The following is a 22,871-nucleotide window of genomic DNA, read 5'->3' as shown; positions in this document are numbered from 1 at the left end:
ATTTCTCTGGTGATGGGGACAGCGAGGATAGTTTCGGGTTGTTTTGTTTTGTTTTTCTATCTCCGTGCTCATCAATCCTCTCAATTGACACTTTCTAGTTTGGTAATTCTTTAAAAACCATTAAATTAGATTACAAATTTTAATCCTAAAACAATAAATAGATTACACTAATTGTAATTTCTTGCATCTGGCTTACTTCTACATGGTGCCAAAAAAACAAGTCCTAAGGTGCTGATTCCACTATCCTCAGCAGTGAATGCTGTTGCCAGGGTGCCGCAGGTGGGCCTGCAGCTAAATGTGAAAGATGAAGACCGTGTCTCACAGCATCCTAAAATGGGAAGAGGCTCCACGCCTGCTTCTGAACTGGAATCTTAATTGGCACCTTCCTGAATAAGAGGGGGGTGCTCAGAGTACCTTACCTCACTCCCTACCTCTGCCTGTTTTCCCTTGAAAATCTAGGCCAAGGCCCCTGCATACGGGAAAAGAGAATCTAGAATCTCTCCCGTGTGGGCCTTGTCGGCTGCTCTGCCACTTTTCTCCTGGCTGTCAACTCAGCCCCCACCCATGCTCATGTCTTGGGCCAAGGGATTCTCAAGGCCGAGAAGAGAGACCCCATACATGGCAGCTGACCCCAGTCCAGGCCCTGTTCATGTTACCTCTGCCACCTGGGTTCCTCTGGAGCTCCCAGTCTCACCAAATGGCCCTGTTTCCTCCCAAAGCCACCTCCTTCACAGGAGTCTCCCCCTCATCTCATCCCTTCAGATCCATTCCTCACTGCTTGGTAAGGGTCCAGCCTTCTTCCTCCCAGGACACACTAAGCTTTGCTGTCAGGGGTGGTGCCTGGGCCCTTCCAGGACTGAACTGCCTCATGGACAGTGGTCACACCCATTCCTTACTGCTTGGTGAGGGTCCAGCCTTCTTCCTCCCAGGACACACTGAGCTTTGCTGTCAGGGGTGGTGCCTGGGCCCTTCCAGGACTGAACTGCCTCATGGACAGTGGTCACACCCATTCCTTACTGCTTGGTGAGGGTCCAGCCTTCTTCCTCCCAGGACACACTGAGCTTTGCTGTCAGGGGTGGTGCCTGGGCCCTTCCAGGACTGAACTGCCTCATGGACAGTGGTCACACTCAGTGCCAGTCTGAATGACAGGGTAAGGGTCTGGGTCATTTTGGTGATTACAATATACATCACAGTGAGTGGGCAGGGGAGCACTGTGTTTTGAGTTCTGACCAAAGGTTGAAAACCACTCGGTATTTTTAGAAAAGTCAGCTGATTGCCAGAATTGATGTTCCCCAGTTCGTGACCTTCCTGTCCTCCTCCACTCCCAACTTCTCCCAGCAGGTCTGTGACAGCCCCAAGGTAAACAGGCCCTGTATGCATTTGTGAATTTAAAGGGACATAGAACACTTGTGGAAACAGTTTCTGAGACACTAGGTTCAGGGCTGTAGAGATGGCTCAGTGGTTAAGAGAGCTTACTGCTCTTCCAGAGGACCTGAGCTCGGTTCCCAGAACCCAAGTCGGAGAGCTCACAATTAAGTCTAGCTCAATGTTATCCTGTGTCTTCTTCAAGCTTGCCACACACGTGGCTTCAGGCATGTGACACACATGGCATACATAGAGATATAAACACATTGGAGAGAGGGGGTGAGAGGGACAGAGACATAGAGAAACAGAGACAGAGACAGAGAGACAACAGACTGTATTTCCCTCCAAATCAGCTGTTGCCATCCCTGTGGCTTGCCATGCTGCATACACACACCACTCAGTTCCACACATACTAGAGGGTCAGTTCAATGGCAGTCCTTTATATAACACATTACAGCCTTCACTGTCCTAAGAGCCATGGGGGTAGTGGGGACTTGAGCAAGGTCATTTGGTGGGCAGGCAGATGGCAAAACTGGAATAGAAGCCCAGTAGACCCCAAGTGCACACATCCCAGCCTGGGCCTGCGGGCTCCCAACCCTACCTGGAACCCCTGGACTCCAGGGGCAGATCACATATTCACATGTCCCCTCAACTCGAATCCACTGAACAAAGAACACAGAGGATGCAGACTGTCTAAACAGCAAGGAAGAAAAGCCAGCACAGAGAGTGGGACCCAGGTTTATCAGAGTTCAAGTGAGAGGAAGTCTACATAGTCAGAGGGTGGTGACTATCCTGTGGCGCTGGAGAAAGTACACAGAGGCTGGGTGTGTTTGTGGTCCTAGCTGGAGTAGTGGCTGCCTGAGTGTATCTGATTTGTGAAGTATGGCCACTCACTCCTCTTTGCATGTCAGTGAATGCCGTGAACACTCAAGTCCAAGGATTCCATAAGCAGACAGAAGACCTAACTACAAGATCCAAAACAGCAGGACTGTCAAGAGAAGGTCTTGAAGAAAGGCCTTGTTAGCCCAGATGGAGACTTAGATTGGACAGCCAAACCATAAGCAACAGAGGCACAATCGCAAGCCAAGTTCGTCAAGACCCACCAAAAGCTCCCGTTCATTACAGGGCACAGGAGGAGGCTCAGAAGACAAGTTGAAGAAGGGGAAGACAGCTTTCCAGTCATAGATCCAGTAAGGGCATGGGATCCAAAATATGTAAAGAACAGCTGCCATGCAATAAGACAGAGCCCAGATAAGAAAGGGACAGCACTTTCTGCCTGTGGATGAGGCTGAGAAGGTGTTATTGAAAGCTCTCATATCCCTGCTGTCAGGTCTACACAGGCTCCTAAAGAGCCTGGACAGGTACGGAAGCAAGCTCTTATTGGAGAGCAGGGCTTGTAAACCAGCTCTGAAATTCTGAGGAACCACAGAGAACACTCACTGCCACAGGGCAACTGGTCAACAAAGCCATGAATGTAAGGCCACACAATGTGCATAAAATAACAGGGAGATCAGAGACAACTGACAGAAGCTTCTCAAAGACTAGGCAATAATTAACTGTGGGAAAGGTCTTTCCTTCTATGATCACATCCAAAGACACCTCAGCCACCTCTGCCACTGACCTGCCAGCCATCACCCTGCCCACCACTGAGGAAAGCCACCTGGAGACTATTTTGCACAGCTAGAGAAAGTGAAATAACTGGAATTGTGACAGACATCAGGGGAAGAAACAGCATTGCTCATCACCTCCAAGGACCACAACTCTGGGGACAAGGCTGTCATTCAGAAATGTCACACTGTGAGTGAATACCTTGATAGTCGCTGCCACAATGAGAAGCAAGAAAAGTTGAGAAGTGAATCCTGTTCATACCCGAGATGGCCAGTGCTTCATGTAGAACCACGTGGTTCTTAAAACTCTGGTGGTGGTTGTGGAGGCACCTTGGGTAACAATGACAATAGTGGTCATGGAGGAAACTTTAGTGACCATAGTGTTGGTGGATATGATGGCGGTGGTGGCGGCTCTAATGAATTTGGTAATGACAGCGGTTATGGGGGAGGCAATCCTGGTTACTCTGGAGAAGGCAGAGGCTATGGTAGTGGTGGGTGGGGCTATGGTAGGAATGGCTTTAACAATGGGGGGGCAGAGAGGAAGTTTGCAATGGTAGTGGCAGCAACTGTGTAGGTGGCAACACCTATAGAGGTTGGAAATCACACATGTCAGTCTTCAGATTTTGGACCCATGAAGGAATTTGGAGGCAGGAGCTTTGTCTCTGTGGTGTGGAAGTTCTTAACTCTTTGCCAAACTATGAAACTAAGGTGGCTGTGATGGGGCCCAGCAGTGCATTGCTACAGCAGGGGCAGAAGGCTTTAACCACTGCTAGGAAGCACAGCCTAGTAGGACAGCAGGGCCAGAGATGTGACAGGGAAGCCACAGGTGACAGCAGATTGTGAACTCAGGACAGAAGCAGTGACTGTCTGTGTAACAGGTTATTTGGTTTCTGTTCTGGGGGAAGCATGAAGCTCTCTAACAAATTGTTTCTGGTTTATTTGTTTGTCTGGTTGTGTGTTTGTTTGTTTGTTTGGTTGGTTAGTTAGTTGGTTGGGTTTGGTTTGGTTTTTTGAGACTGGGTTTCTTTGTGTAGCCCTGGCTGTCCTAGAGTTAGCTCTGTAGATCAGGCTGGGCTCAAACTCATAGAGACCTGCCTGTTTCTGCCTCCCAAGTGCTAGGATTAAAGGTGTGCACCACCATCACCTATCACCCAGCCTCCAACGAAGTGTTTTAACTTTGGCCTTTTTCATTTAGTCAGTTTATTGTGAATTGCACTGGTTTGATCATAACACCAACTAAGTGTTTCTTTAAAAAACAAAGGAAATGGGCTGGAGAGCTCTCCCAACTTAAGAGGGCTTGCTGTACAACCCCAGGAAATTGAGTTCAGATGCCAACACCCATGTAACAATCTGAGCATGGTTTCATGTGCTCCTCTAACCCTAGCAATATGGAGGGCAGAGCAGGGACAGGATGCCTGGGTTTGTCGGCCAACAAGTTTGAAGAGAGACTGTTTCAAGGAATACAGTGGAGAGGGATAAAGGAGAATACCCAACACCTTACTCTGAATGCAGGTGCGGGTGCACACAGTCACACACTTCTACACACACATGTACACACCACGGGGTAGGGGTGGGGTAACTTGGCTAGGCATTTCTCCAAAGATGATAAGAAAATGATGGAGCAGAAAAGACAATCAGTGTCACATGTCACTGTCGCAGGGACTTGCAAACCAGCTCCTGACCCATGCAGAATTGGAGTCTCACACCCACCCCAACAGCTGTACATGCACAAGAATAACCAAGAGCATGGGGGAGCTGGTGGGGAGTTGTGTCCATTCACTGTACAAACTAGAAATCCACTCCTTGGTGTCTGAGAAACAGCAAAGACGCCTATGCTCAGTTTACAGCAGCATGGCACGTGCTCACAAATGGCTCCTAAGCTCACACGTGCACTGCGAAGGGGGCAGTGAGGCACATGCATCTGTTGGATGCTGACTAGCTGTAGAAAGGAGGAGGTACCCACACGTGCTGCAGTGTGGACAGCCTGTGGACACTGAAGGAGAGGAGCCAGACGTGTAGGTCAGCTGTGTGACTCAGAAACATCCAGAAAAGGCAAAGCCAGAGGTGACCCTGCTTGTGTGGAGGGCTCCTTTCGGGGATGGGGAAGCTGTGGGACCAGTGGAGCAGAGGTTTGAGCAATGAACTCCTGGGATGCCCTGGAGTTTGTATGTTTCAGTGAATACCCAGGGGTTAACTGCACAGTTTGGGCTCCCCCTGCATCTGGAAGATGTCAGAAGTTGATGGTGTTCCTGTGACTGTCAACCATGTGTCAAGCAATGCATTCTGAGCTTTCTATGCATTCATGCCCATTATCTGTGTGGGCACTGTCATACACACCCACTGCTCAGATGAGGAGCCTGAGGCTCAGGGATGACAGAAGACCTACCCAAGGCTTGAAGACTAGTGAGGCAGAACCAGAACTTTAGCTAGGGTGGCAGGCTTCCAGCCAGGAGCAGATACTATTCCCCAAAGTGTGGCACATTCTTGGTCCTTACAGACTGGCTGTGTCTGAGCACCTGCTGGGTCTGTGACTCGCAGAATGGTTTCCCTGCACACCATTGTCCATGTAATCAGTTCTTAGACCTGGTGGTGCCACAGGGTAATGGTGAAGGGGAGGTGGTCACAGGGTGGCTGCTCTGTGTGGGTGCCGTCATGGCTCACACCTGACCCACTGCAGAGCTCACACCTGACCCACTGCAGAGCCCCACACCTGAGTCAGAGCCACAGGTGAGCCAGCGCCCCAGCACCACCCCTCCTGCAATGGCCACACTTGACTGTGTGTGAACAGGCATCCTCAGCCTCACAGCTAGGAGAGACAACTGTTCTCATTCTTTCTGGGGGCCACTCATTTGCAAAGCATGGCAGACAATAGCTAAGCCATGTTTTAAGGATGCTCTTTGTTCTAGAACAATCTGTCTGTGATGGAGATATAAAATAGAAGGCCTGTGTCCCAGGTATCATAAAGGACACAATTTGGCTGGGGAGCCCACTGAGGAGATGAGCCTTCAAGTCACAAGATCTATCCCAGGTCACAGCAAAAACCAGGGTGATGCCTAAGACCTTTACTTACTTTATGTGACCTGGGCCTTGTTACATGTCTTGGAGCACTGTCCCCTACCATAATGTAGAGGGCCTCTCTTGATTTAAATTGCAGTAGGACAACAGAGCTCTTTGACTTGTGAGAACACTCAGGTTTGTCATCTCTCTGTCTCTCTGTCTCTGTCTCTGTCTCTGTGTGTGTGTGTGTGTGTGTGTGTGTGTCCTGCTGCTACAGAGAAGGCCAGTGAGGGTGACAGAGTTAAGTACCTTTACTGCTGCAATCACAGCCCACTGTCACTGTGTTTCCCTTACAGCAAGGGGTCTTCCAGTCATCTATCCACTCGGGGATTTCCCACGGGAAGACCAAAGCATCAAGAGCAGGTTGCTTCAGCATGGACCGTCTATGTCACTAACCCTGCATCCAAGCAGACAGATGGCCTAACCTTTTGCCTGCTTGAGGCTCAAGATTTGAACAGTGAATCAGGAGCCCAAAAGGTTTGGGCATTGTGTGGTTTTAGAAAAATAGCTGTGCCTTCCAACAAGCAACTGTCGTCTTTAGCAAAACAGACCAAGGCTAGCAATGGAGACGTGAGGAGCTTACAAGGGCATGGAGTCCCTGCAGCCGCAGCAGGCCCAGGCCAGTAGGCAGGGCTCCAAGGACAGTCCCCAGCAGCCCTGCAGAAAGGGTCTGTGGCACTAAGGTGGGACACAGGCCACATGCCTTGAGACACTGCCTCTCCTCGGCAGGGTAGAGCAAGGGACCACTCCTCACATGGCCGGCAGAAATCCAGATCTTCCTAACTGAGCCTCACACATCTGAGACCAGTACCTTCTTCCTTGCACCCAACCATAAGGTCTGATGAAGCAAGTTATCTGGGGACCTGGATGTGCCTCCTACTGCCCTGGGTTCTCCTTTGGCTTCCCCATGGAAAGTACAGCTGGTCCTGCAGGTGGCTGATTGGAGACCAGGGCATTCCTTGGCTAGTCTCAAAAGTATGCATGCCTTTATTCTTGTTTATTTTTGTAATGTTGGGTTTGAACTCAGAGTCTTGCCTTTGCTGGGCAACTGATCTCCCACGGAGCTTTATCCCAGCCCTTGGTCTATAGAGACAATCTCACTTTGTAGCACAGGCTAGCCTTGAACTTGCAAGTCTCATGGCTTCACTCCATGAATACTGGAATTTCAGGTGGGTACCACCATGCCTGCTTTGCAAATTCCTTGTGAGTCTCCAGCACTGCATCCAGATGCTAAAAGTCCTAATTGCCAAGGTGCAGCCCAGGAATACCTGATGGCTGCAGGTGCACTGAGTCCCCAGGGCTCTTCTACCTGAGACCCTGTGGGAACCACTTGTTCCCAAAAGAAGAGCCAATAGTGCATGCCCAGCAAAGACCCGGAGGTCTGGAGTCCCATCCCAGATGCTGACTCTGTCCCTGTGCTCATCCCCCTTACCACCCCACTTGTTCCTCACCCCCCAGGATCTGTTACTGACATAATAGGACCCTGGGGGCCCCTGTCTCCACCTCCTCTCTTGATTCTCTCTGTCAGCTCCACTTAGGAAGTCATCTTGGGAATCTGCACCATCGATCCATACAGCCATCCTTAAGGCCCACCCAGGGATGCACCCATGAAAGCAGCTCTGAGGGGGAACACAGGCCCACAGTCAAGCAGAAAAACTTCCTGGGGACAGAGAGTTCTGGCCAAACGCATGTGGGAACCCCTGAGGATCCCAGCCTACAGTGGCATACACACTCATGCCTGTGTCTCTGTGTGTGTTTGTGTACCGATTCGTGTTGTTGGTATGTACATGTATGTCTATGTCTCTGTGTCTGTGTGCTTGCATGTGGCATGCTGTGTATCGGTGCTTTTCTGTGTGTCTCTGGGTATTGTAAACACGTGTAAGTCTGTGGGTTGCCTCTATGTGCATGTGTAAATGTGCATGAGTGTGTGTGTGTGTGTGTGTATGTGTGTGGGTGGGTGAAATGCAAAAATATCATTTCTAAATACTGAATAGTTAAGGTGTCAGCATTCACCAGGAGTGATTTTATTGTTTATTTTATGTAAGCCTTTTGATTACAGTTTAAAAATGAGCACACTGGTTTTATGGGCTTGAGATGCTGCCTTCATTGCTATCTTCAGCTTTCAGATGCTCTTAGCCATTTGAAAACAGTTTTTTCTCTGCCAGTAGTAAGGAGCCCATGCATATGGAGTGGCAAGGAAAGTGCCCATGGGATACGGAAGTGGGCAGTTGAAAGTGGCATCCCATCGTGACAGGAGATGGTGTATGGAAACAGTCCCTGACCCAGGGCAGAGCAGCCTGGACAGCCTTCTCTCCTGCAGAAGCTCCCTTCATCCTTCATGGCAAGGACCCGAGTACCCCATCTGTGTGGGGCTAGCCCACAGGAATAAACACCAGGAATGGAGAAGGAAAGAAAAGAGGGATGGAGAGAGGAAAGAAGTGATTAAGGAATTAATTAATGGTCCCAGAGGGACCTGGACTTCTTGTTACCATGGTGATAGCCACAGGTATAAAACTGCACTGGAAGAGAGGCCCAAACCATGGTACCATCGGGGTTAAAAGAGAACAGAGCCAAGTTACACCCCCACACCATCTCACCCCCACCTTTGCAGAAAGAAGAAATGGGGCTTATAAGATGGCTAGCTAATAACTAGGCCCTGAGCATCTCCAGGGACACACACTCCTTCCCCACCTCCTTCCTGTACCCAGCTCCAGAGGACTCCCTAAGGACAGGCCTCATGAGGCCTCCGGCAAACTGCAGCTCTCAGCATGTTGACATCAGCCACTTCAGGGCTCCACCTTGTCGCCAGGTGTGAGCTCTGCCTCATCACCCACACGCCACCTCTGCTCTCAACTGTCCACCTCTGCTAATGCCCCTCCTTGACCCTACCGGTCCCTGTGGAGCGGGCTCCTCAGGACTGCTGTTGGCAGCAGGAATGGCAGAGGACTAGAAGAGGAAGGAGTACCCACCATCACCAGGAACACACATCTATCTCCCAGGCAGTACTGCTGGCACCAAGAGCTTAAGATGGCACCGTGCCTACCTCACACAGTCACAGCACAAATGGGGCTGTCGTGGGGGAGCACAGGAGGCTCCCACTTGGGCTTCACAGAGAAGACAGCTGACAGCTGGGGGCTGAAAATGGTCTTAGGGGCCAGAGGGACTGCAGGGACCCCCAGCAGCCCACCCACCTGGCTCAGCCCAAGCCCTGGCAGCTCTGCCAGGCTTCCTACCTGCTCAAGGTCTGTCCCCAGCCCTTCTCAGCACGCGAGCCTGGACCGCCTGCTCTGAGGTGTCACCCTCACCCTCAGCCAGCCTCCGTACTCTTGTCCTTTTTTGTTCCTTCTTCCAATAAGTCACTTGTTCCTGCAGCTCCCCAAGAGCTCAGTGTCACTAGCCGGGCACCAGCCTGCCTGGCCCAGCTTCAGGCGGTGTCACTGCAGCGCTGCTCTCTTCTGCAGAGCTGGCTGTCTCCACCCGTGGCTCCCACCTCACACCCGCCAGGAGGATGCTCAGAGCTGTGCAGAGCCGGCAGCACAAAGACTCTAGTGCTACCACCTCCAGGAACCACCACCACCACCGCAGCACACTCGCCCCCAGAAAAAGCAAAACCGAAAGCACCCTTTCTCCTCCACTGTAGGCTGTAGAGGAAAACCAGGACCGTCCAGATCCTGATAGCCAGGAGAGCCCCTTCCCACAGTCGAGACAGAGTACACCAACAGTGCGTCACAGAACCTAGTCCTTACTTCTGCACTTAGCTCAGAGACACAATAAGGATACTCACTCTGCAGATGTGGTCATGTCCAATGGCCTCACAAGAATGTCCCTCTCACATATCATCCTGGGGCAACTCAGAGCTGGGCTATGGGACATGGAACATGTCGTAGCTCAAACCTTACCAACACTCTCACAGCCAGGTCTCAGCACTGGGCCAGGTCTGCCCATGTAGGCTAGCTTTCCTAGATGAGGGTCTGTCTGCTGGACTCTGCTATGAAGTGGGCCATGTTCACAAACTGTGCTTTTAGTAGCAACGGCAGAGACAGATTCCAGATGTGCCCACATCAGCCCACAAGGTCAAAACTTGATGAGACTAGATTAGATTACCATGCCACCCAAGGTCTGCTCTCTGCCAGAGGTCAGGAGATTTAGGGCAGCCTTTGCTCAAATGAGGCTCTGCTGGGGGATTCCCCACACTTGGCTGAGATCTAAAGGCTTTTTCACATCCAAGAAAGGGGGGGCAACTGTGTGGTCAGCTGGTGCACAGGTGCCAAAGTTTAAGGGAGAGGCAGGAGCCCCAGGTCCACACGGGAGCACAGGGCTGTTTTCTTGAGCTTGAGGTCCTCTATGGGAGGGCAGAGAACAGGCTTCAGTGTGCTATGGGGAGGGACACTGAGAGTCAGGAAGGCCAGTGGGCTGCCTCGGGAAGCAAAACCACACAGGTGTCATAGTCACTGCCGTCCCAGGGGCTAATGCTGGCAGATGCTCTTCTTAATAAGAGATGCTTAAGCTGTTTTAAAAGTTCCTGGGGCACATAACACTCTGGAGCAGGAGACAGGATCAGGAGTTCAAGGTCAGCCTCAACTGTGCAAGAAGTGCAAGGCCAGCCTTGGGCTACATGAGACCCAGATTCAAAAATATTTAAAATAAAAATAATGAAAACAAAAGCCATGAAGGATGAACTCTTGTTCAGGCAGAGAAACAGGGAAGGATCCTGGGCAGAGTGAAACTCCAGCGATTGTTGGAGGGACAAGCAGGGCAGAAATAGATGGTGTTGGGACCAGGCTTCTGTAGGATGGGACAGGCTGATCTTTTGTCCTAATGCAGGATTTGCCTGTATGAATACCAACTATGCTCTCCTCACAGGACTGACAGGAGACAAAAGTCACGATCTCGCTGCACAATCCATTCAAACAACTTGAAGGGCCCAGTGCGCAGGCAAGCATTGTTTATGAAAAAGAGGCACAGTAGCCAACCTGCCTCCGGGCTGGGGAAAGGCAAGGCCTTACCAGGTTGGCAAAGGCTAAGGCGGGAGAGGGCCAGAAGATTCTAACCAAAAAGCATGCAATTTATAGTGCCTGCCACCACCTGTGCAAGCGTTTGCAGTTTTGACCTGGCATCCATGTTTCTATGGACTTATCTGAAGGAAGAGTATGGAGATTACTCGTGTGAATGGAGCCTTGGGAAAAGATGTTCACTGCCCTCTTATTTACCACAGTAAATCAGAGTATGTCCCACCTAACCAGAGGAGAAGTCCAGCACATCAGAGTGTGTGACACGTGTTGACATGCGCTTACATCTGAGTGAGCTATGAGTGTTGGGCTATGGAAAAGAAGGGGGTCCCAAGAGATTACACACAGCGTGGCACCATCGATATGAACTCTGTATGGGGAGGAAAGGGCTTGGAGTGTGCTAAGGGCACAGGGGAAGATTCGGGGCTCTTTCTGAAATGACTTAGCTCTCAGAAAGTGCCAGCACTGGCCACAGGCTTCTCACCTCCAGCACTCGGCCTGTGATATACTTCTCACAGCCATCGCAGCGGATGCCGAACTTGGTGTGGTAGTCAGCCTCACAGTAGGGTAGCCCATCCCTGCAATGAGACAGGCAGTCAGGAGGGCATGGAGTCACCCACTTGGTCCCCAACATGCAACAAAACTCATAAGAGAACTTTCTCTCAAGATGGAGGCAAGGTAGCTTTCTCCTACTCCAAGGGACGATTCCTGGACACCTAGCATTCATTTATCACTCACTTTGAAACTTCATGAGAAATATGAAGGGTGAGTCCTGCCTTCTGCCCGAGTTTTCAAGTGTGACTTACACACCTAGTGCTGCTGACGGCAGCAGGAGTCAGTGTAGAGGCAGACTGGTCTAGAAGCTGTGCCCAGGAGAGTAGCCAACTCTGTTCTGTGTTAAATGGGCTAGCCATCAGTCCAGTGTCATGGGAAGGCGGTGTAGACAGGATATCCCCCAGCTTACCTATCCTTTTTTTCTTGGCACTGTGAGCCTAACAATAGATGAAGGATACAGAGGCAGGGAGAGAGGGCTCAGGGGAGGGAGGGCTCAGAGAGGCATGGAGGCTGCAACTGGGACCTTTATCATCCCCACTTAAGATGGGCAACAGTTGCTGGGAGGAGACATGCAATCAGCCTCGGACTCAAACGCCATGTCCCAAGTGTGTCACTTAACATCACTGACCCTCAACCCCTCCCACAGCAAAACAGGAGAAATGACAGTGAGGTCTTCACAAGAGGCGAGGTTGGGGACTTAAGAAATCACTTGTCATGTCCTAGACTATTGGCGTTGCTAGCTATGGTTGCCTTCAGCCATGGGCTACAGGCCAACAGGAGTTAGTGTAGAGGTGAGAGGAGGGTAGACTCTACTAGATTTCCACGGATTTCCACAGCCATGACAGGCAGGTATACTTGGGCTGCTGGGGTTTAGACTGAGTGCCACAGTCCTTCCCTTAATTCCAGGCCCCTCACAAGATCCCAGGATGAGGGTTACAGGGCTGGGTGCCCCTCTGTGACTGTCCTTCACTGATTTCAGCTCTCAGAAGGAGACAGGATGCAGACCTGGAGACCCCATAAGCTCATATTATCTACAGCAAACCCAGGAAGTTCTGAGATTCCATCTCCATGGCAACATCAATGTGATCTCCCCCTCAATTCTGGGATGGCTCCAGAGGCTGCTAAGTAACATGCTGGTGTGGGTGAGCCAACGCCCTGTGTGTGGGGGCACCTGATAAGGGGCCACATCGCCATTTTCTTCAGAGTCCTGCACTCCAGGCTCTGCCCAACTGAGTCACTCCCACAGTGTGATTGTGATGGAGGCTGGGGGACGAAGGCGTCACAGATTCATCCATCTGAGTGGAAGCTCACTTTGGCTTGGGGACATCACATTAGACAATGTTTAATTTTGTGATCAATGGGGCACATGGTATTGTAATCAGGAACGCAGAGAGGTCTCTGGTACTTTCTATTCAGTCTCCTAGTGACAGAGTGTACCTGGGTGACAGCATGAGTATATTGTCCTCTGGGACTCTGTACATGTACTCCAAGACATTTGTGTGTACATACACGTATATGCATGCACATATATATGTGTTCATGATTGTGTGCATGTATGTATGCATGTTCATGTATGCATGTGAATGTATATTCATGCATGTGTGTATGTGTTTGTGCAAGTATGTGCATACACTGTACATGTGTGTCCGTGCATGTGTACACAGGTGCATTCATGTGTGCATGCATGTATAGTACACATACTCCATTCTATGCACTCTTACCAGGAGACCTTTATCACCTCATCAATTCATGCATGAATTTCAATTTTAGAGCATGAAGGAGGACATTCCTGTGCTAGTGGGCACTCTTTCAGTCACCCCCAGCTCACTTCACCTGCACTGTGAGGACTTTTTGCCTCATCTCCCTGATCCCAGGGTTAAAATATATCCCAGTTCAAACCATGATCCCACAGTCTGTAGCAAATGCTGTCTCCTCCCCAGGCAGGCTCACCCCCTTAACAGCATCTGGGGGAACCCTGAGCCAATGGGTAGGGGATATACCAAAGTGCATCTATGCAGATCGAAGCATGCTCTTATAGGCTGCTATGCTCCCATGGAGACAGCCAGCCTCCTGAGTCCTTGCAGCTAGCCTCTACCATCTGTTATGTGCTCCACAGGGCATCCAGTGCCAGGAATGCCCAGGCACCAAGCAAGCAGTATCATCCTGGAACAGAGAGGCCACCAACAGAAGTCAAAGCCACCAGCTCCATTCCATTCCTCCGCTCCTAGCCGCAAGTCCGAGCTGGAGACTGAAAGCCACTTGAGCTGGCAAGGAAGAGGACTGCTGCAGGGACCAGAGCTTTATCCAGGAGCAGAACTACTCAGCCCAGCAGGACTGGACCCTGCCCCACCTGCAGCGTCTGTCAAGGCCTTCCTGAACTGGCTCTGTCTGCCACACTCACTTGCTGATGTACTCTGCATTGAGGAGTTTCCCGCAAGTCTTGCACTTGAAGCAGCCCAGGTGCCAGTGCTTGTCCAAAGCCACCAGGGCCTGGCCATTCTTGATTTCTAGGCCACAACCCCCACAACCTGGAACAGAGAACAAACAGAAACCTTCGCTGTGGGACCAGGGGCCTCCTACTGCAGGGCCCAGAAACCCCACCAAGGCATTCAAACCCTCAGAGTATTAGGCCACACAAAGTCACCCGGGACAGCCCTAGAGGAGAGAGACACACAGTGGCATGCTAAAAGGGCCCTGCCTCACAGTTAAAGGAAGCCTTTGCACAGCCCGTGGTGAGACTTGATCCTGTGTGTGAGGGACATTGACACTATGCAGCCTGGGCTGGAAGCTGGAAAACCAAGATGGAGATGAAGCCGTCCTTCTAAAAGATGTGATGGCCTGCTTGATCAGGTGCACTGGTAGTTCCTGGGACGGGAACTCCCCACCCTTTGCTGGAGGCAGAATGCTGAACTTCCACATAATATGGCATCTCACCAGATGGACATGACCTCTGCAGAGAGGAGGCCCCAGTCCCTTTTGCCATGCCTACTCCCGCCATCCGTTCTCACCTGCCAGGATTCCCCTCCTGAGGAGCTGAGTCCCAGCTTTCACCTCCAGTCCCTGCTCCACATCTCATCTGCTTGGAGCTCCCTCCTGGTGATTCCCTCTGATCCACACATCCCTAGCTCTTCCTCTGGCTATGAGACGCCTGCATTTGGAATTCTCCTCCCCTTTGCTCTGTGTTATAACCCCTAGTCAGCTGGGACCTATCCCAGGCCCAGACAGCTTCTTCCGTACCTGCCCTGCTCGTCTCTAACTTTCTCTCTCTGAAGCCCACCTCCACCCCTGCCATGGAGACCAGCATTCTTCATTGTGGGGTAGTGTCCTAATCTGAGGTCCTGATCAGTCTCCCCGGATGCCTCGGCCTCCCTGCTCCATGCTGCTGAGGACCCTGGACCTCATGTCCTGGCCCGACTTTGCTAAGTCAGCTGGTCCTCCACACAGGGAACTGTTACACCAGGGTCCTTGTCACTCACTGATAGATGTGTAGGCTATCATCAAAGTGGAAAAGGCAGTGTAGGGTAAGCATGCAGGGGTAACTATGGGGACTTGTGCATCATGCTCGCATGCACCTGGGCAAGGATGTGTGGTTATTTTTACTTTTTATTTATTTTTATCTTTTGGTTTTTGCCTCTGCCTCCCCAGTGCAGGATTAAAAGTGTGCATCCACCACCACCTTGCCTATATATAGGTATATTATGTGCTGTTTGCAGCCTGGGTGGGCACATGATATTATAATCAGGAACACAGAGAGATCTCTATTCATTCCCCTAGTGACAGAGTGTACCTGGGTGACAGCATGAGTATATTGTCCTCTGGGACTCTGTATATGTCCTCCCAGACATCTGTGTGTATGTACACGTATATGCATGTGTGTGTGTGTATGTTCATGATTGTGTGCATGCATGTATGCATGTGAATGTATATGCATGCATGTATGTATGTGTTTGTACATGTGTGTCCGTGCATGAGTACACAGTTGCATTCATGTGTGCATGCATGTATAATACACATACTCCATTCTATGCAATCTTCCCAGGGGACCTTTATCACCTCATCAATCCATGCATGAATTTCAATTTTAGAGCATGAAGGAGGACATTCCTGTGCTAGTGGGCACTCTTACAATCACCCCCAGCTCACTTCACCTGCACTGTGAGGACTTTTTGCCTTATCTCCCTGATCCCAGGGTTAAAATATATCCCAGTTCAAACCATGATCCCACAGTCTGTAGCAAACACTGACAGTGCTTGGACTGAGCGGCTTCTCTGAGCAATGGCTGGCCTGTGGGTGACACTATAACAGACCTTTATGAAGGTAAGAAGATGGGCCTCCTGTGGAGGCATCAGAGCGGTAACCTCCAGGTGAGGCTCCCAAGGCTCAGGCACTAACTGCCTCCCACCTGCTACATGACCACTGGCAAGTCACTTGTGTATACCAAGGAAAAAGCAATGTTCTTGTGGGCTAGTAATAGCTCTGACCCCATAGAAAGCAAATCCAAGGACAGATCCCAGGTGTGAAGGTTGTACCTCATGAATTAATAAAGGCAGGTACAGACCACATCTACCGGAGAGCCTGGCTCTGCTCTCACAACTACTGCTGCGGCCAGAGCTGGGGCTGCTGCAGAGGTCCCAGGTATGACTGCCACTCTGTTGCCACCAGCCCACCTGGTACTCCAGAGTAGGGAATGGAGGACTATCTGGGTTCCTCTGCCTGGGCTCAGCAGGGGCATTCTGTAGCTCTGGGCCACCATGAAGTTGCTCTCAATAACTACCCCCATCCCTGTCCATGCAAGGTGCATAAGGAGTGTTGTCATGGGAACACAGTGCTCACTGTCAATGCCTCTGGTGCCCTGATAGCCCTGCGTGGCTCTGCCAGTGGCAGAACAGTTCTGTGGCAGCTACTGCCTATCTGCCAGTCACAGAACATCCTCAGCGGTCTATGAGAGATCACAGGAGTTCCCAAAGATGTCTGTCTCCTGCCCCGCACGCTGCATATGACTCTGCCATCAAGATGGACCTAGTCTTGTGCCAGCACCAAAAGGGAAGAACAGAGAAGGACTGGGAAGACTTCTGGAGGAGGAGGCCTAGAGCTGGGTGACTGCAGAAGGTGTGTGGAATGTAAAAACTGAGGTGGCTGTGATAGGCATAGCCTGTGTAAAAGACTTAATGGCAGGAACAGGGTGGTTCCTTACTGGGTCCCCAGTGTTCAGTGCTCTGTTACTGTGCTGGTCCCACAACGTCCGGCTCGGCCACCCCCTCCCACATACTTGCAGCTCAGTACCCACCCTTATAGAGGCCAAGCCACACTTACTCCGGAGGCCCTGGGCCAGGTGAGCACTGCTGCCCAGTGTTGTGGGCGGGGAACACTTCTGGCACATACACTCCTTCCCGTTGAAGGTCACTCGGTCCCCAGGAGGAAAGGGCAGCCTGAAATGAGAGAGAACATCCTGTTGGCCACCTCTGGCCCTTCTCTCCTGATGTCACTCCAAGGCCATGGCTCCTGACTCAGCGGACAGTCCTCTTTCTAGGGGACCAAGAACCTACACAGACTAGACAGGGCCAGGTCCTTGCTGGCTGGTCCTCCAACCTTGGCCTTTGGCTGACCTGGGTACCCGGTGGCTCATGGATGCTTGCACTTGTCGCCTGCCAGCACTGTGATCTGAAAGCTACCATGTCTTAACATGATGCATCTCCCCAGGTAAGGGGAAGGTTAGGGCTAAGTGGGAGTCCCTAACCATTTCTAATATGATAAATTATACTCCAGCTGTGCAACTTGGATACATTACTCAGTGTCTCTGTGTTCCTGTTTCTCACCTGCAAGAGAAGACTAATGACATGCCACACAGACTTGTCATTCACTCAGACATGCCTGGTGGAACATGCTAGCCTAGACTCCAGGGCTGTGAGTATCCAGGGGACATTCCCCTACAAGCTCAAATGGCTTAATTGAAATCCATTCTAGCAAATGCACTCAGTATAATCAATGATACTGTGCTGTGGAACTCCTGACCAGTGCAAATGTCCCTGTGGCTCTCTCCCACTACCCCACTTCCCATACCCCAGACAACAAAGCTGTGTGAGTATTTCTTTGTTTGTTTGTTTGTTTGTTTGTTTGTTTTTCAAGACAGGGCTTCTCTGTGCTTTGGAGACTGTCCTAGAACTAGCTCTTATAGACCAGGCTGGTCTCGAACTCACAGAGATCCGTCTGCCTCTGCCTCCCGAGTGCTGGTATTAGAGGCGTGAGCTGCCACCGCCTGACGCTGTGTATTTTGTTCAATACCACACTGCCATTATCTACCCATGTTGTTGCTCCTCATGTCACCAGTTTGTTCTTTTTCAGGACTGAGTATTACTCCATTGCATCTGTTAAAAGGCATCTATCTGGGTTGTTCCCACTTGGACACCTGCATAATGGGACGTCCTTTCCCAAAGTGGAATTCCCAGTCACCTACTGTGTGACTCTGTCTCCAAGGAAACTGTACCACTTCGTATCTCCTAGCTATAATAACCCTTGCCATCCACCATATGTTGTATCTACAGCTGCCATTTCACAATTGCTTTGGTTGATGTCCCCAGTAGCTATGGTGTAAATGTAAGTGTGTATCTTTTGGCCATTTGTGTATGCTCTTTGGTGAGACATCTGTTAAACCCTTTTGCTCATGATGGACATTTCCTTTGGATTGTAGTTCTTCACATATTTGGACTATATCAATTACTTCCTCGTTGTTATGACAAAATGCCCTGCAAGTAACGTCTTAAGAGAGGAAGGGTTTATTGCCCCCTGCTTTAGATTTTATGTTTTTGTCTGTTCTGAGACAGAACTTTAGTCTATAGCTTTATGTCTCAAGTTCCTCGAAACTGGGATTGAAAGTGTGCACTGACATGCTGGGCTGCTTTGAGATTCTGTTGATATCTTTTGACATTATTTCCTTCCAGTCTGCAAAACCATCACTCCGTAGCAAGGCAGGCCTGCTGGAGCCAAATTCATTTAGCTCTTATGTGTACAGTAAAGATTTTGTCTTCGTCTCTTATGGTGCCTGTTCATTGACACTCACTATTCTCAGGCCTCAGTGTACAAATAACCCAATGAAGTTAGCGTGCCCAGAGCTGTAACACCATCACCACAATAAATTTCAGAACATTTCAATCACCATTTTGATGCCATTTTAATCAACAAGGTCGATCCACTCTGGGTAAGGTGAAATCATCCCACAGAGGGCCTTGGGCTCTGAGTCTGGCCTTCTTTTTCAGAAGGATTTTGGCTAAATACAGCTCTGGTAGATTTTATTTTCTTTTTGGTGCTTACAGACATCTTCTTACTGTTTCCCAGCATGCATAGCTCCTGGTGGAGGTCTGAGCTCATCCATGCTCCTCCACAGACATGGCATTTTGTTTGTATTGGGGGGGGGTTCTGTTATGGTAGTTGTATTTTTCCTGATGTTTTTAGATTTTTTTTTCTTGCAAATCTTTAGCAGTGTGGCTTGTGAACACCTCAGTGAGTTCTCGCTGGGATGTGATACAAGGGGTTGACGGTGACTATCTGGGCACTCTCTTTTCAGAGCCACTGAGATTTGGGGGCTATAAGCTTCTAGCTTTCATCAATTCTAGACAATTACATCCATTATTTCAAAAGAATTGGTTTTTGTCTCCCTTACCCACACAAACATCAGACAGACCGGCAGCAGACTAACAGAGAGGCAGACAAAAGTTCTGTATCTACTTCCATGTGGGCCGGTGTGAAAGCGTCTACTGCTACTTTTGAGTCCCCACTCATTTCTTGCATGTGCCTGATCACTTCAGGAGCTGCCAGTGGTTCCTTTCTCCCCCTCCATAGCCCTCCCACTTCTGGACACGGTCCCCTTTAAATAACGACAGAGTGGACAGAGCTGTCCCCATGTTTGTGTCTGCTGATGTCAACCCTGGTGGTCTCCACTAACATTTCTTCATGTTTGGCCTGTTGTCTCTTCTGGGCTCTACACTTCTGAGGAAATACTGAATGCTGTAGTCTTTATGTAGTTGGACGCAGTGGTCACACACCTTCCTGTGAGGAGGGTGAACTGCCAGCCTCTAGAGACATCTCAAGGAGGCTCACCTCCCCCTGCGGGGTCACTGCACAGCAGCCTCTGTTCCAGAGCTGTCTGAACCCCATCAATGAGGCCCACCCCTGCAGTGTCCAGCAAGGACCATCACTGTGCTTAGAACTCAGTGTCCCCTGGGAACTGTGCACAGTGGCTGACCCTCAGCCCGCTGATGGCTTGGCTGGATTGAGAAACATCTGGCAACCATTACATTACCTCTTGGTCTATCTGAGAGTGTTTCTAGAAAGGAACCCATCTTGAATGTGGGCAGCACCAGCAACATTATACATCTAGGGCGGCCAGAGTCTTCTGGAGTGATGTTGTGGGGGGAGGGGCAGAGCTCTTCCTTTTAAAGCATTTCCCTTGGGCATTTGTTACCACGGAGGGAAGGCCTCTTAATGGTGACATTGCTAGGTATTTGGCCTAATACAGCGCCCATTCTTTCCCTTGTCTCACACATCCATCTTTCCATTCATCATCTCACCCTGGCCAGGGAACACCTCACTCTGTTCTCTGTGGTCCCTCAGAGTCAGCCTCCAGCAGGAAGCAGGACGATGGCCTGTGCTTTGCTGCACCTGAACCCGGGCCCCAGTTCCAATGTGTGCTTGCTGAAGGTTAACTCTGTGTGGGGTCTAGTCTGGCCACGTGCAATGGCAGAGCCCCGCCCCATCACTTGTAGGTTGCCCAAGCTGTGCTCTCAGGCCAGCTGTGGCTGGGCCAACCTCATAAGAGTACCACATGGAAACCATCAAGGTGTTTCTGGAAAGCTCTGACCCAGCCACGTTAGAGAGCACACAGCAACTCTTCCATGGGAAATGTCCCCCACCAAGCTTCCTCCCTTGATGTCTCCTGGCCAAAGGCTCCATTCTGGCCTTGGGTACATGCTGTGACCACAGACAGCTGCTTGGAAAGGATGTAGGAAACACCACACAGGGAACTAACTAAGCACACTCTGATCTTCGCTCTAGCCTGTGTTTGCTGGCCAGGGGCCTTTCCTGAGGGCAGGGAAGGGATGCAAAAGGACCCAGGAAGGCTGCCATTGGTCAGAAGGCATGACCACAAGGCCTTGCTGCCAGTGTAACATCCAGACACTTCACAGGAAGTTCACTTGCTCTATGTCAGACAACAGGGACCAGGACTCCCAGTCCCTGCCCTCTCCCAGACACCTGAGACAAGATCACACCATGGTGTTGGGCAGGACACAGCTGTGGGCCAGGATGGGTCAGGATGCAAAACAGGACAGAAGGAGAAGGGAGGAAGGGAGAAGAGGCCTACTGGGTGGAAGGGAAGGAGAGGGAGAGGGAGGAGGGAGCTACCATATTCCTGCTTCCTGCTGGAGACAGACTTGGCAGGACCATGGAGTTACCCATAGGGCCTGCTTCCCTCTTCTGGAGGAATCTAAGAAGCTGAGGTTACAGGGCCAGAACCAATGCCTGTGGAACCCTGGGCCCGGCACACGTGGGTTGAATGAATAACGGAAAGAAGGAATGTGTGGCTATAATGGCTGAGACACCTCTGGGGCAGGATCGGGAGCCTGGGGGATGCTCCAGGGGTTCTGGGAACAGACTGCAGTGGTGAGGACTGGGCAGAGGGCAGTCGTCATTTGTGGAGTCTGGAACTGGAATAGTGGCTGGGTGGATTTGAGGACAGTAATGTGTGAAGCTTCTGTAGATGGAAACATGTCACCTGCAGGTTGGAACACAGGAAGTAGAGCCTGGGCCTGTGGGAGTGGGTGAGCAGGGACAGACTTCCACCTGGGCAGGCACGACAGGAAGCAATGTAGAAAAGAGTAGAGCCCAGAACAAGGCCAAGGGCAGGCTAGGGAGTGCCACCTAGGAGGCCAGAGGTAAGAGGATTTGGGGCCTGACAGGAGCCAAAAGACAGTGGAGGGCAGGAGGGCAGGAGAGCAGGAGGGCAGGGCCCAAGGTAGGTCTAGGTAAGGCGCAATAAGGGCTGTGGTGGGACTGAGCTTGGGAAGATAGAAGACTTGGAGAAGGTGCAGAGAGACGGTGTGCAAAGCGTGGCCCTTGCTATTCCTCACAGCCAGCTCTGCCTTGAGCCTGCTCTGAAAGACCCCAAACAGACTGCTGTACCTCCCTGTGCCTGATGGAGCGGAGTGGAGCCAGGACTGGAGGGAGATGGGCAAGGAGGAGGAGCAGAGGCCAGCATGGTACAGGCTGGGCCACCCACCTGCAGACAGCACACACGAAGCAGTCGGGGTGGTAGGTCTTGCCGAGCGCTGACACCACTTCCCCTTCAATGAAGCGGTCACAGCTGAAGCAGCGAGTGCCATAGAGCCTCTGGTAGTCACGTGTGCAGATGTGTTCACCCTGTCGTACGAAGAAGCCGCCCTCGGCCAGGTCACAGCCACATGCTGGGGAGAAGATCAAAGGCTGGGCTAGCAGACGGACCAACTCATGTCTCACAGCCAGCAGATCTGACCCCAGCCCACCTGACACAAGCTCCTACGAATCCAAATGTCTGACAGTACCTGCGATGGGACTCCAGGGAAAGACACAAGCTTCCCTCTGGCCTAGAGTCATGTGTCTTTTTCTGTGGAAACGTCCAGAAAGAGGCACCGAGGAACTGAGGGGAGAACCAGCTTCTCACCCTTGCTAGGACATGATGGGGCTCTTTGGCCTCTGGGACCCTGTGAGACCCTTCAAGCTGTTTCAGTGGTAGGACAACAGGTGAGCAGTGTGTGTGCGTGTGTGCATGCATGCACGCATGCATGCATGCATGTGAGAGAGAAAGAGAGAGAAAGAATGACTGTACATCTTTACCACTCTATGCTCTCCTCTGGGCTGAAGGTCCCAGTGGAGGACAACTGAGTCCACACTTGCTTCCCTATTCCACAGAGAAACTTTCCATTGCCTCCCACTTTCATTTGGTTCCCCCAGTTCTCAAGCCCTGACCCCTGTAACACAGCAAGGCCAGATTCAGAGCAGGAGAACCCACAGGCTCACTGTGAGCCGCTAATCCCTTGTCCTGACACACAGTTCCAGGGAGCCGGGACTGCTGAGCCTAGTGGAGGAGCAGAGAGGATTGCAGGCTATAGGCCAAAGTATCCTCCCTGGGACTGCTGCTCACCAACAGCTGGCAGGCCCCAAGTCAACTTCTGGGGACATAGTGCGCTCCTCCCTTATACTCTCCAGTCCCAGAAGCACGCCCAAGTGAACCATTCAATGTCTCAGATGG

The 22,871-nt window shown here is 51.0% G+C and overlaps 1 protein-coding gene across 16 annotated transcripts in view; it reads right to left on the bottom strand.

The window, feature by feature from the left end:
- Ablim2 (actin binding LIM protein family member 2) overlaps positions 1-22,871 on the bottom strand; it is a 127,060-nt gene that overhangs the window by 61,037 nt on the left and 43,152 nt on the right. For all 16 annotated transcript variants that reach the window (XM_040746966.1, XM_040746965.1, XM_040746968.1 and 13 more), the window contains 4 exons: positions 21,864-22,047; positions 16,907-17,022; positions 13,995-14,121; positions 11,523-11,616 (listed from right to left, as the gene is read on the bottom strand). In XM_040746966.1, the coding sequence (XP_040602900.1) occupies positions 11,523-11,616; positions 13,995-14,121; positions 16,907-17,022; positions 21,864-22,047 (521 nt within the window). The remainder of the gene's footprint in view (positions 1-11,522; positions 11,617-13,994; positions 14,122-16,906; positions 17,023-21,863; positions 22,048-22,871) is intronic.

Source organism: Mesocricetus auratus, unplaced genomic scaffold, assembly GCF_017639785.1.
Source record: "Mesocricetus auratus isolate SY011 unplaced genomic scaffold, BCM_Maur_2.0 Super-Scaffold_100006, whole genome shotgun sequence".
Lineage (NCBI taxonomy): Eukaryota > Metazoa > Chordata > Mammalia > Rodentia > Cricetidae > Mesocricetus > Mesocricetus auratus.
Note: the sequence above shows the minus strand (reverse complement) of the source record. Positions and strands in the feature narration are given on the sequence as shown.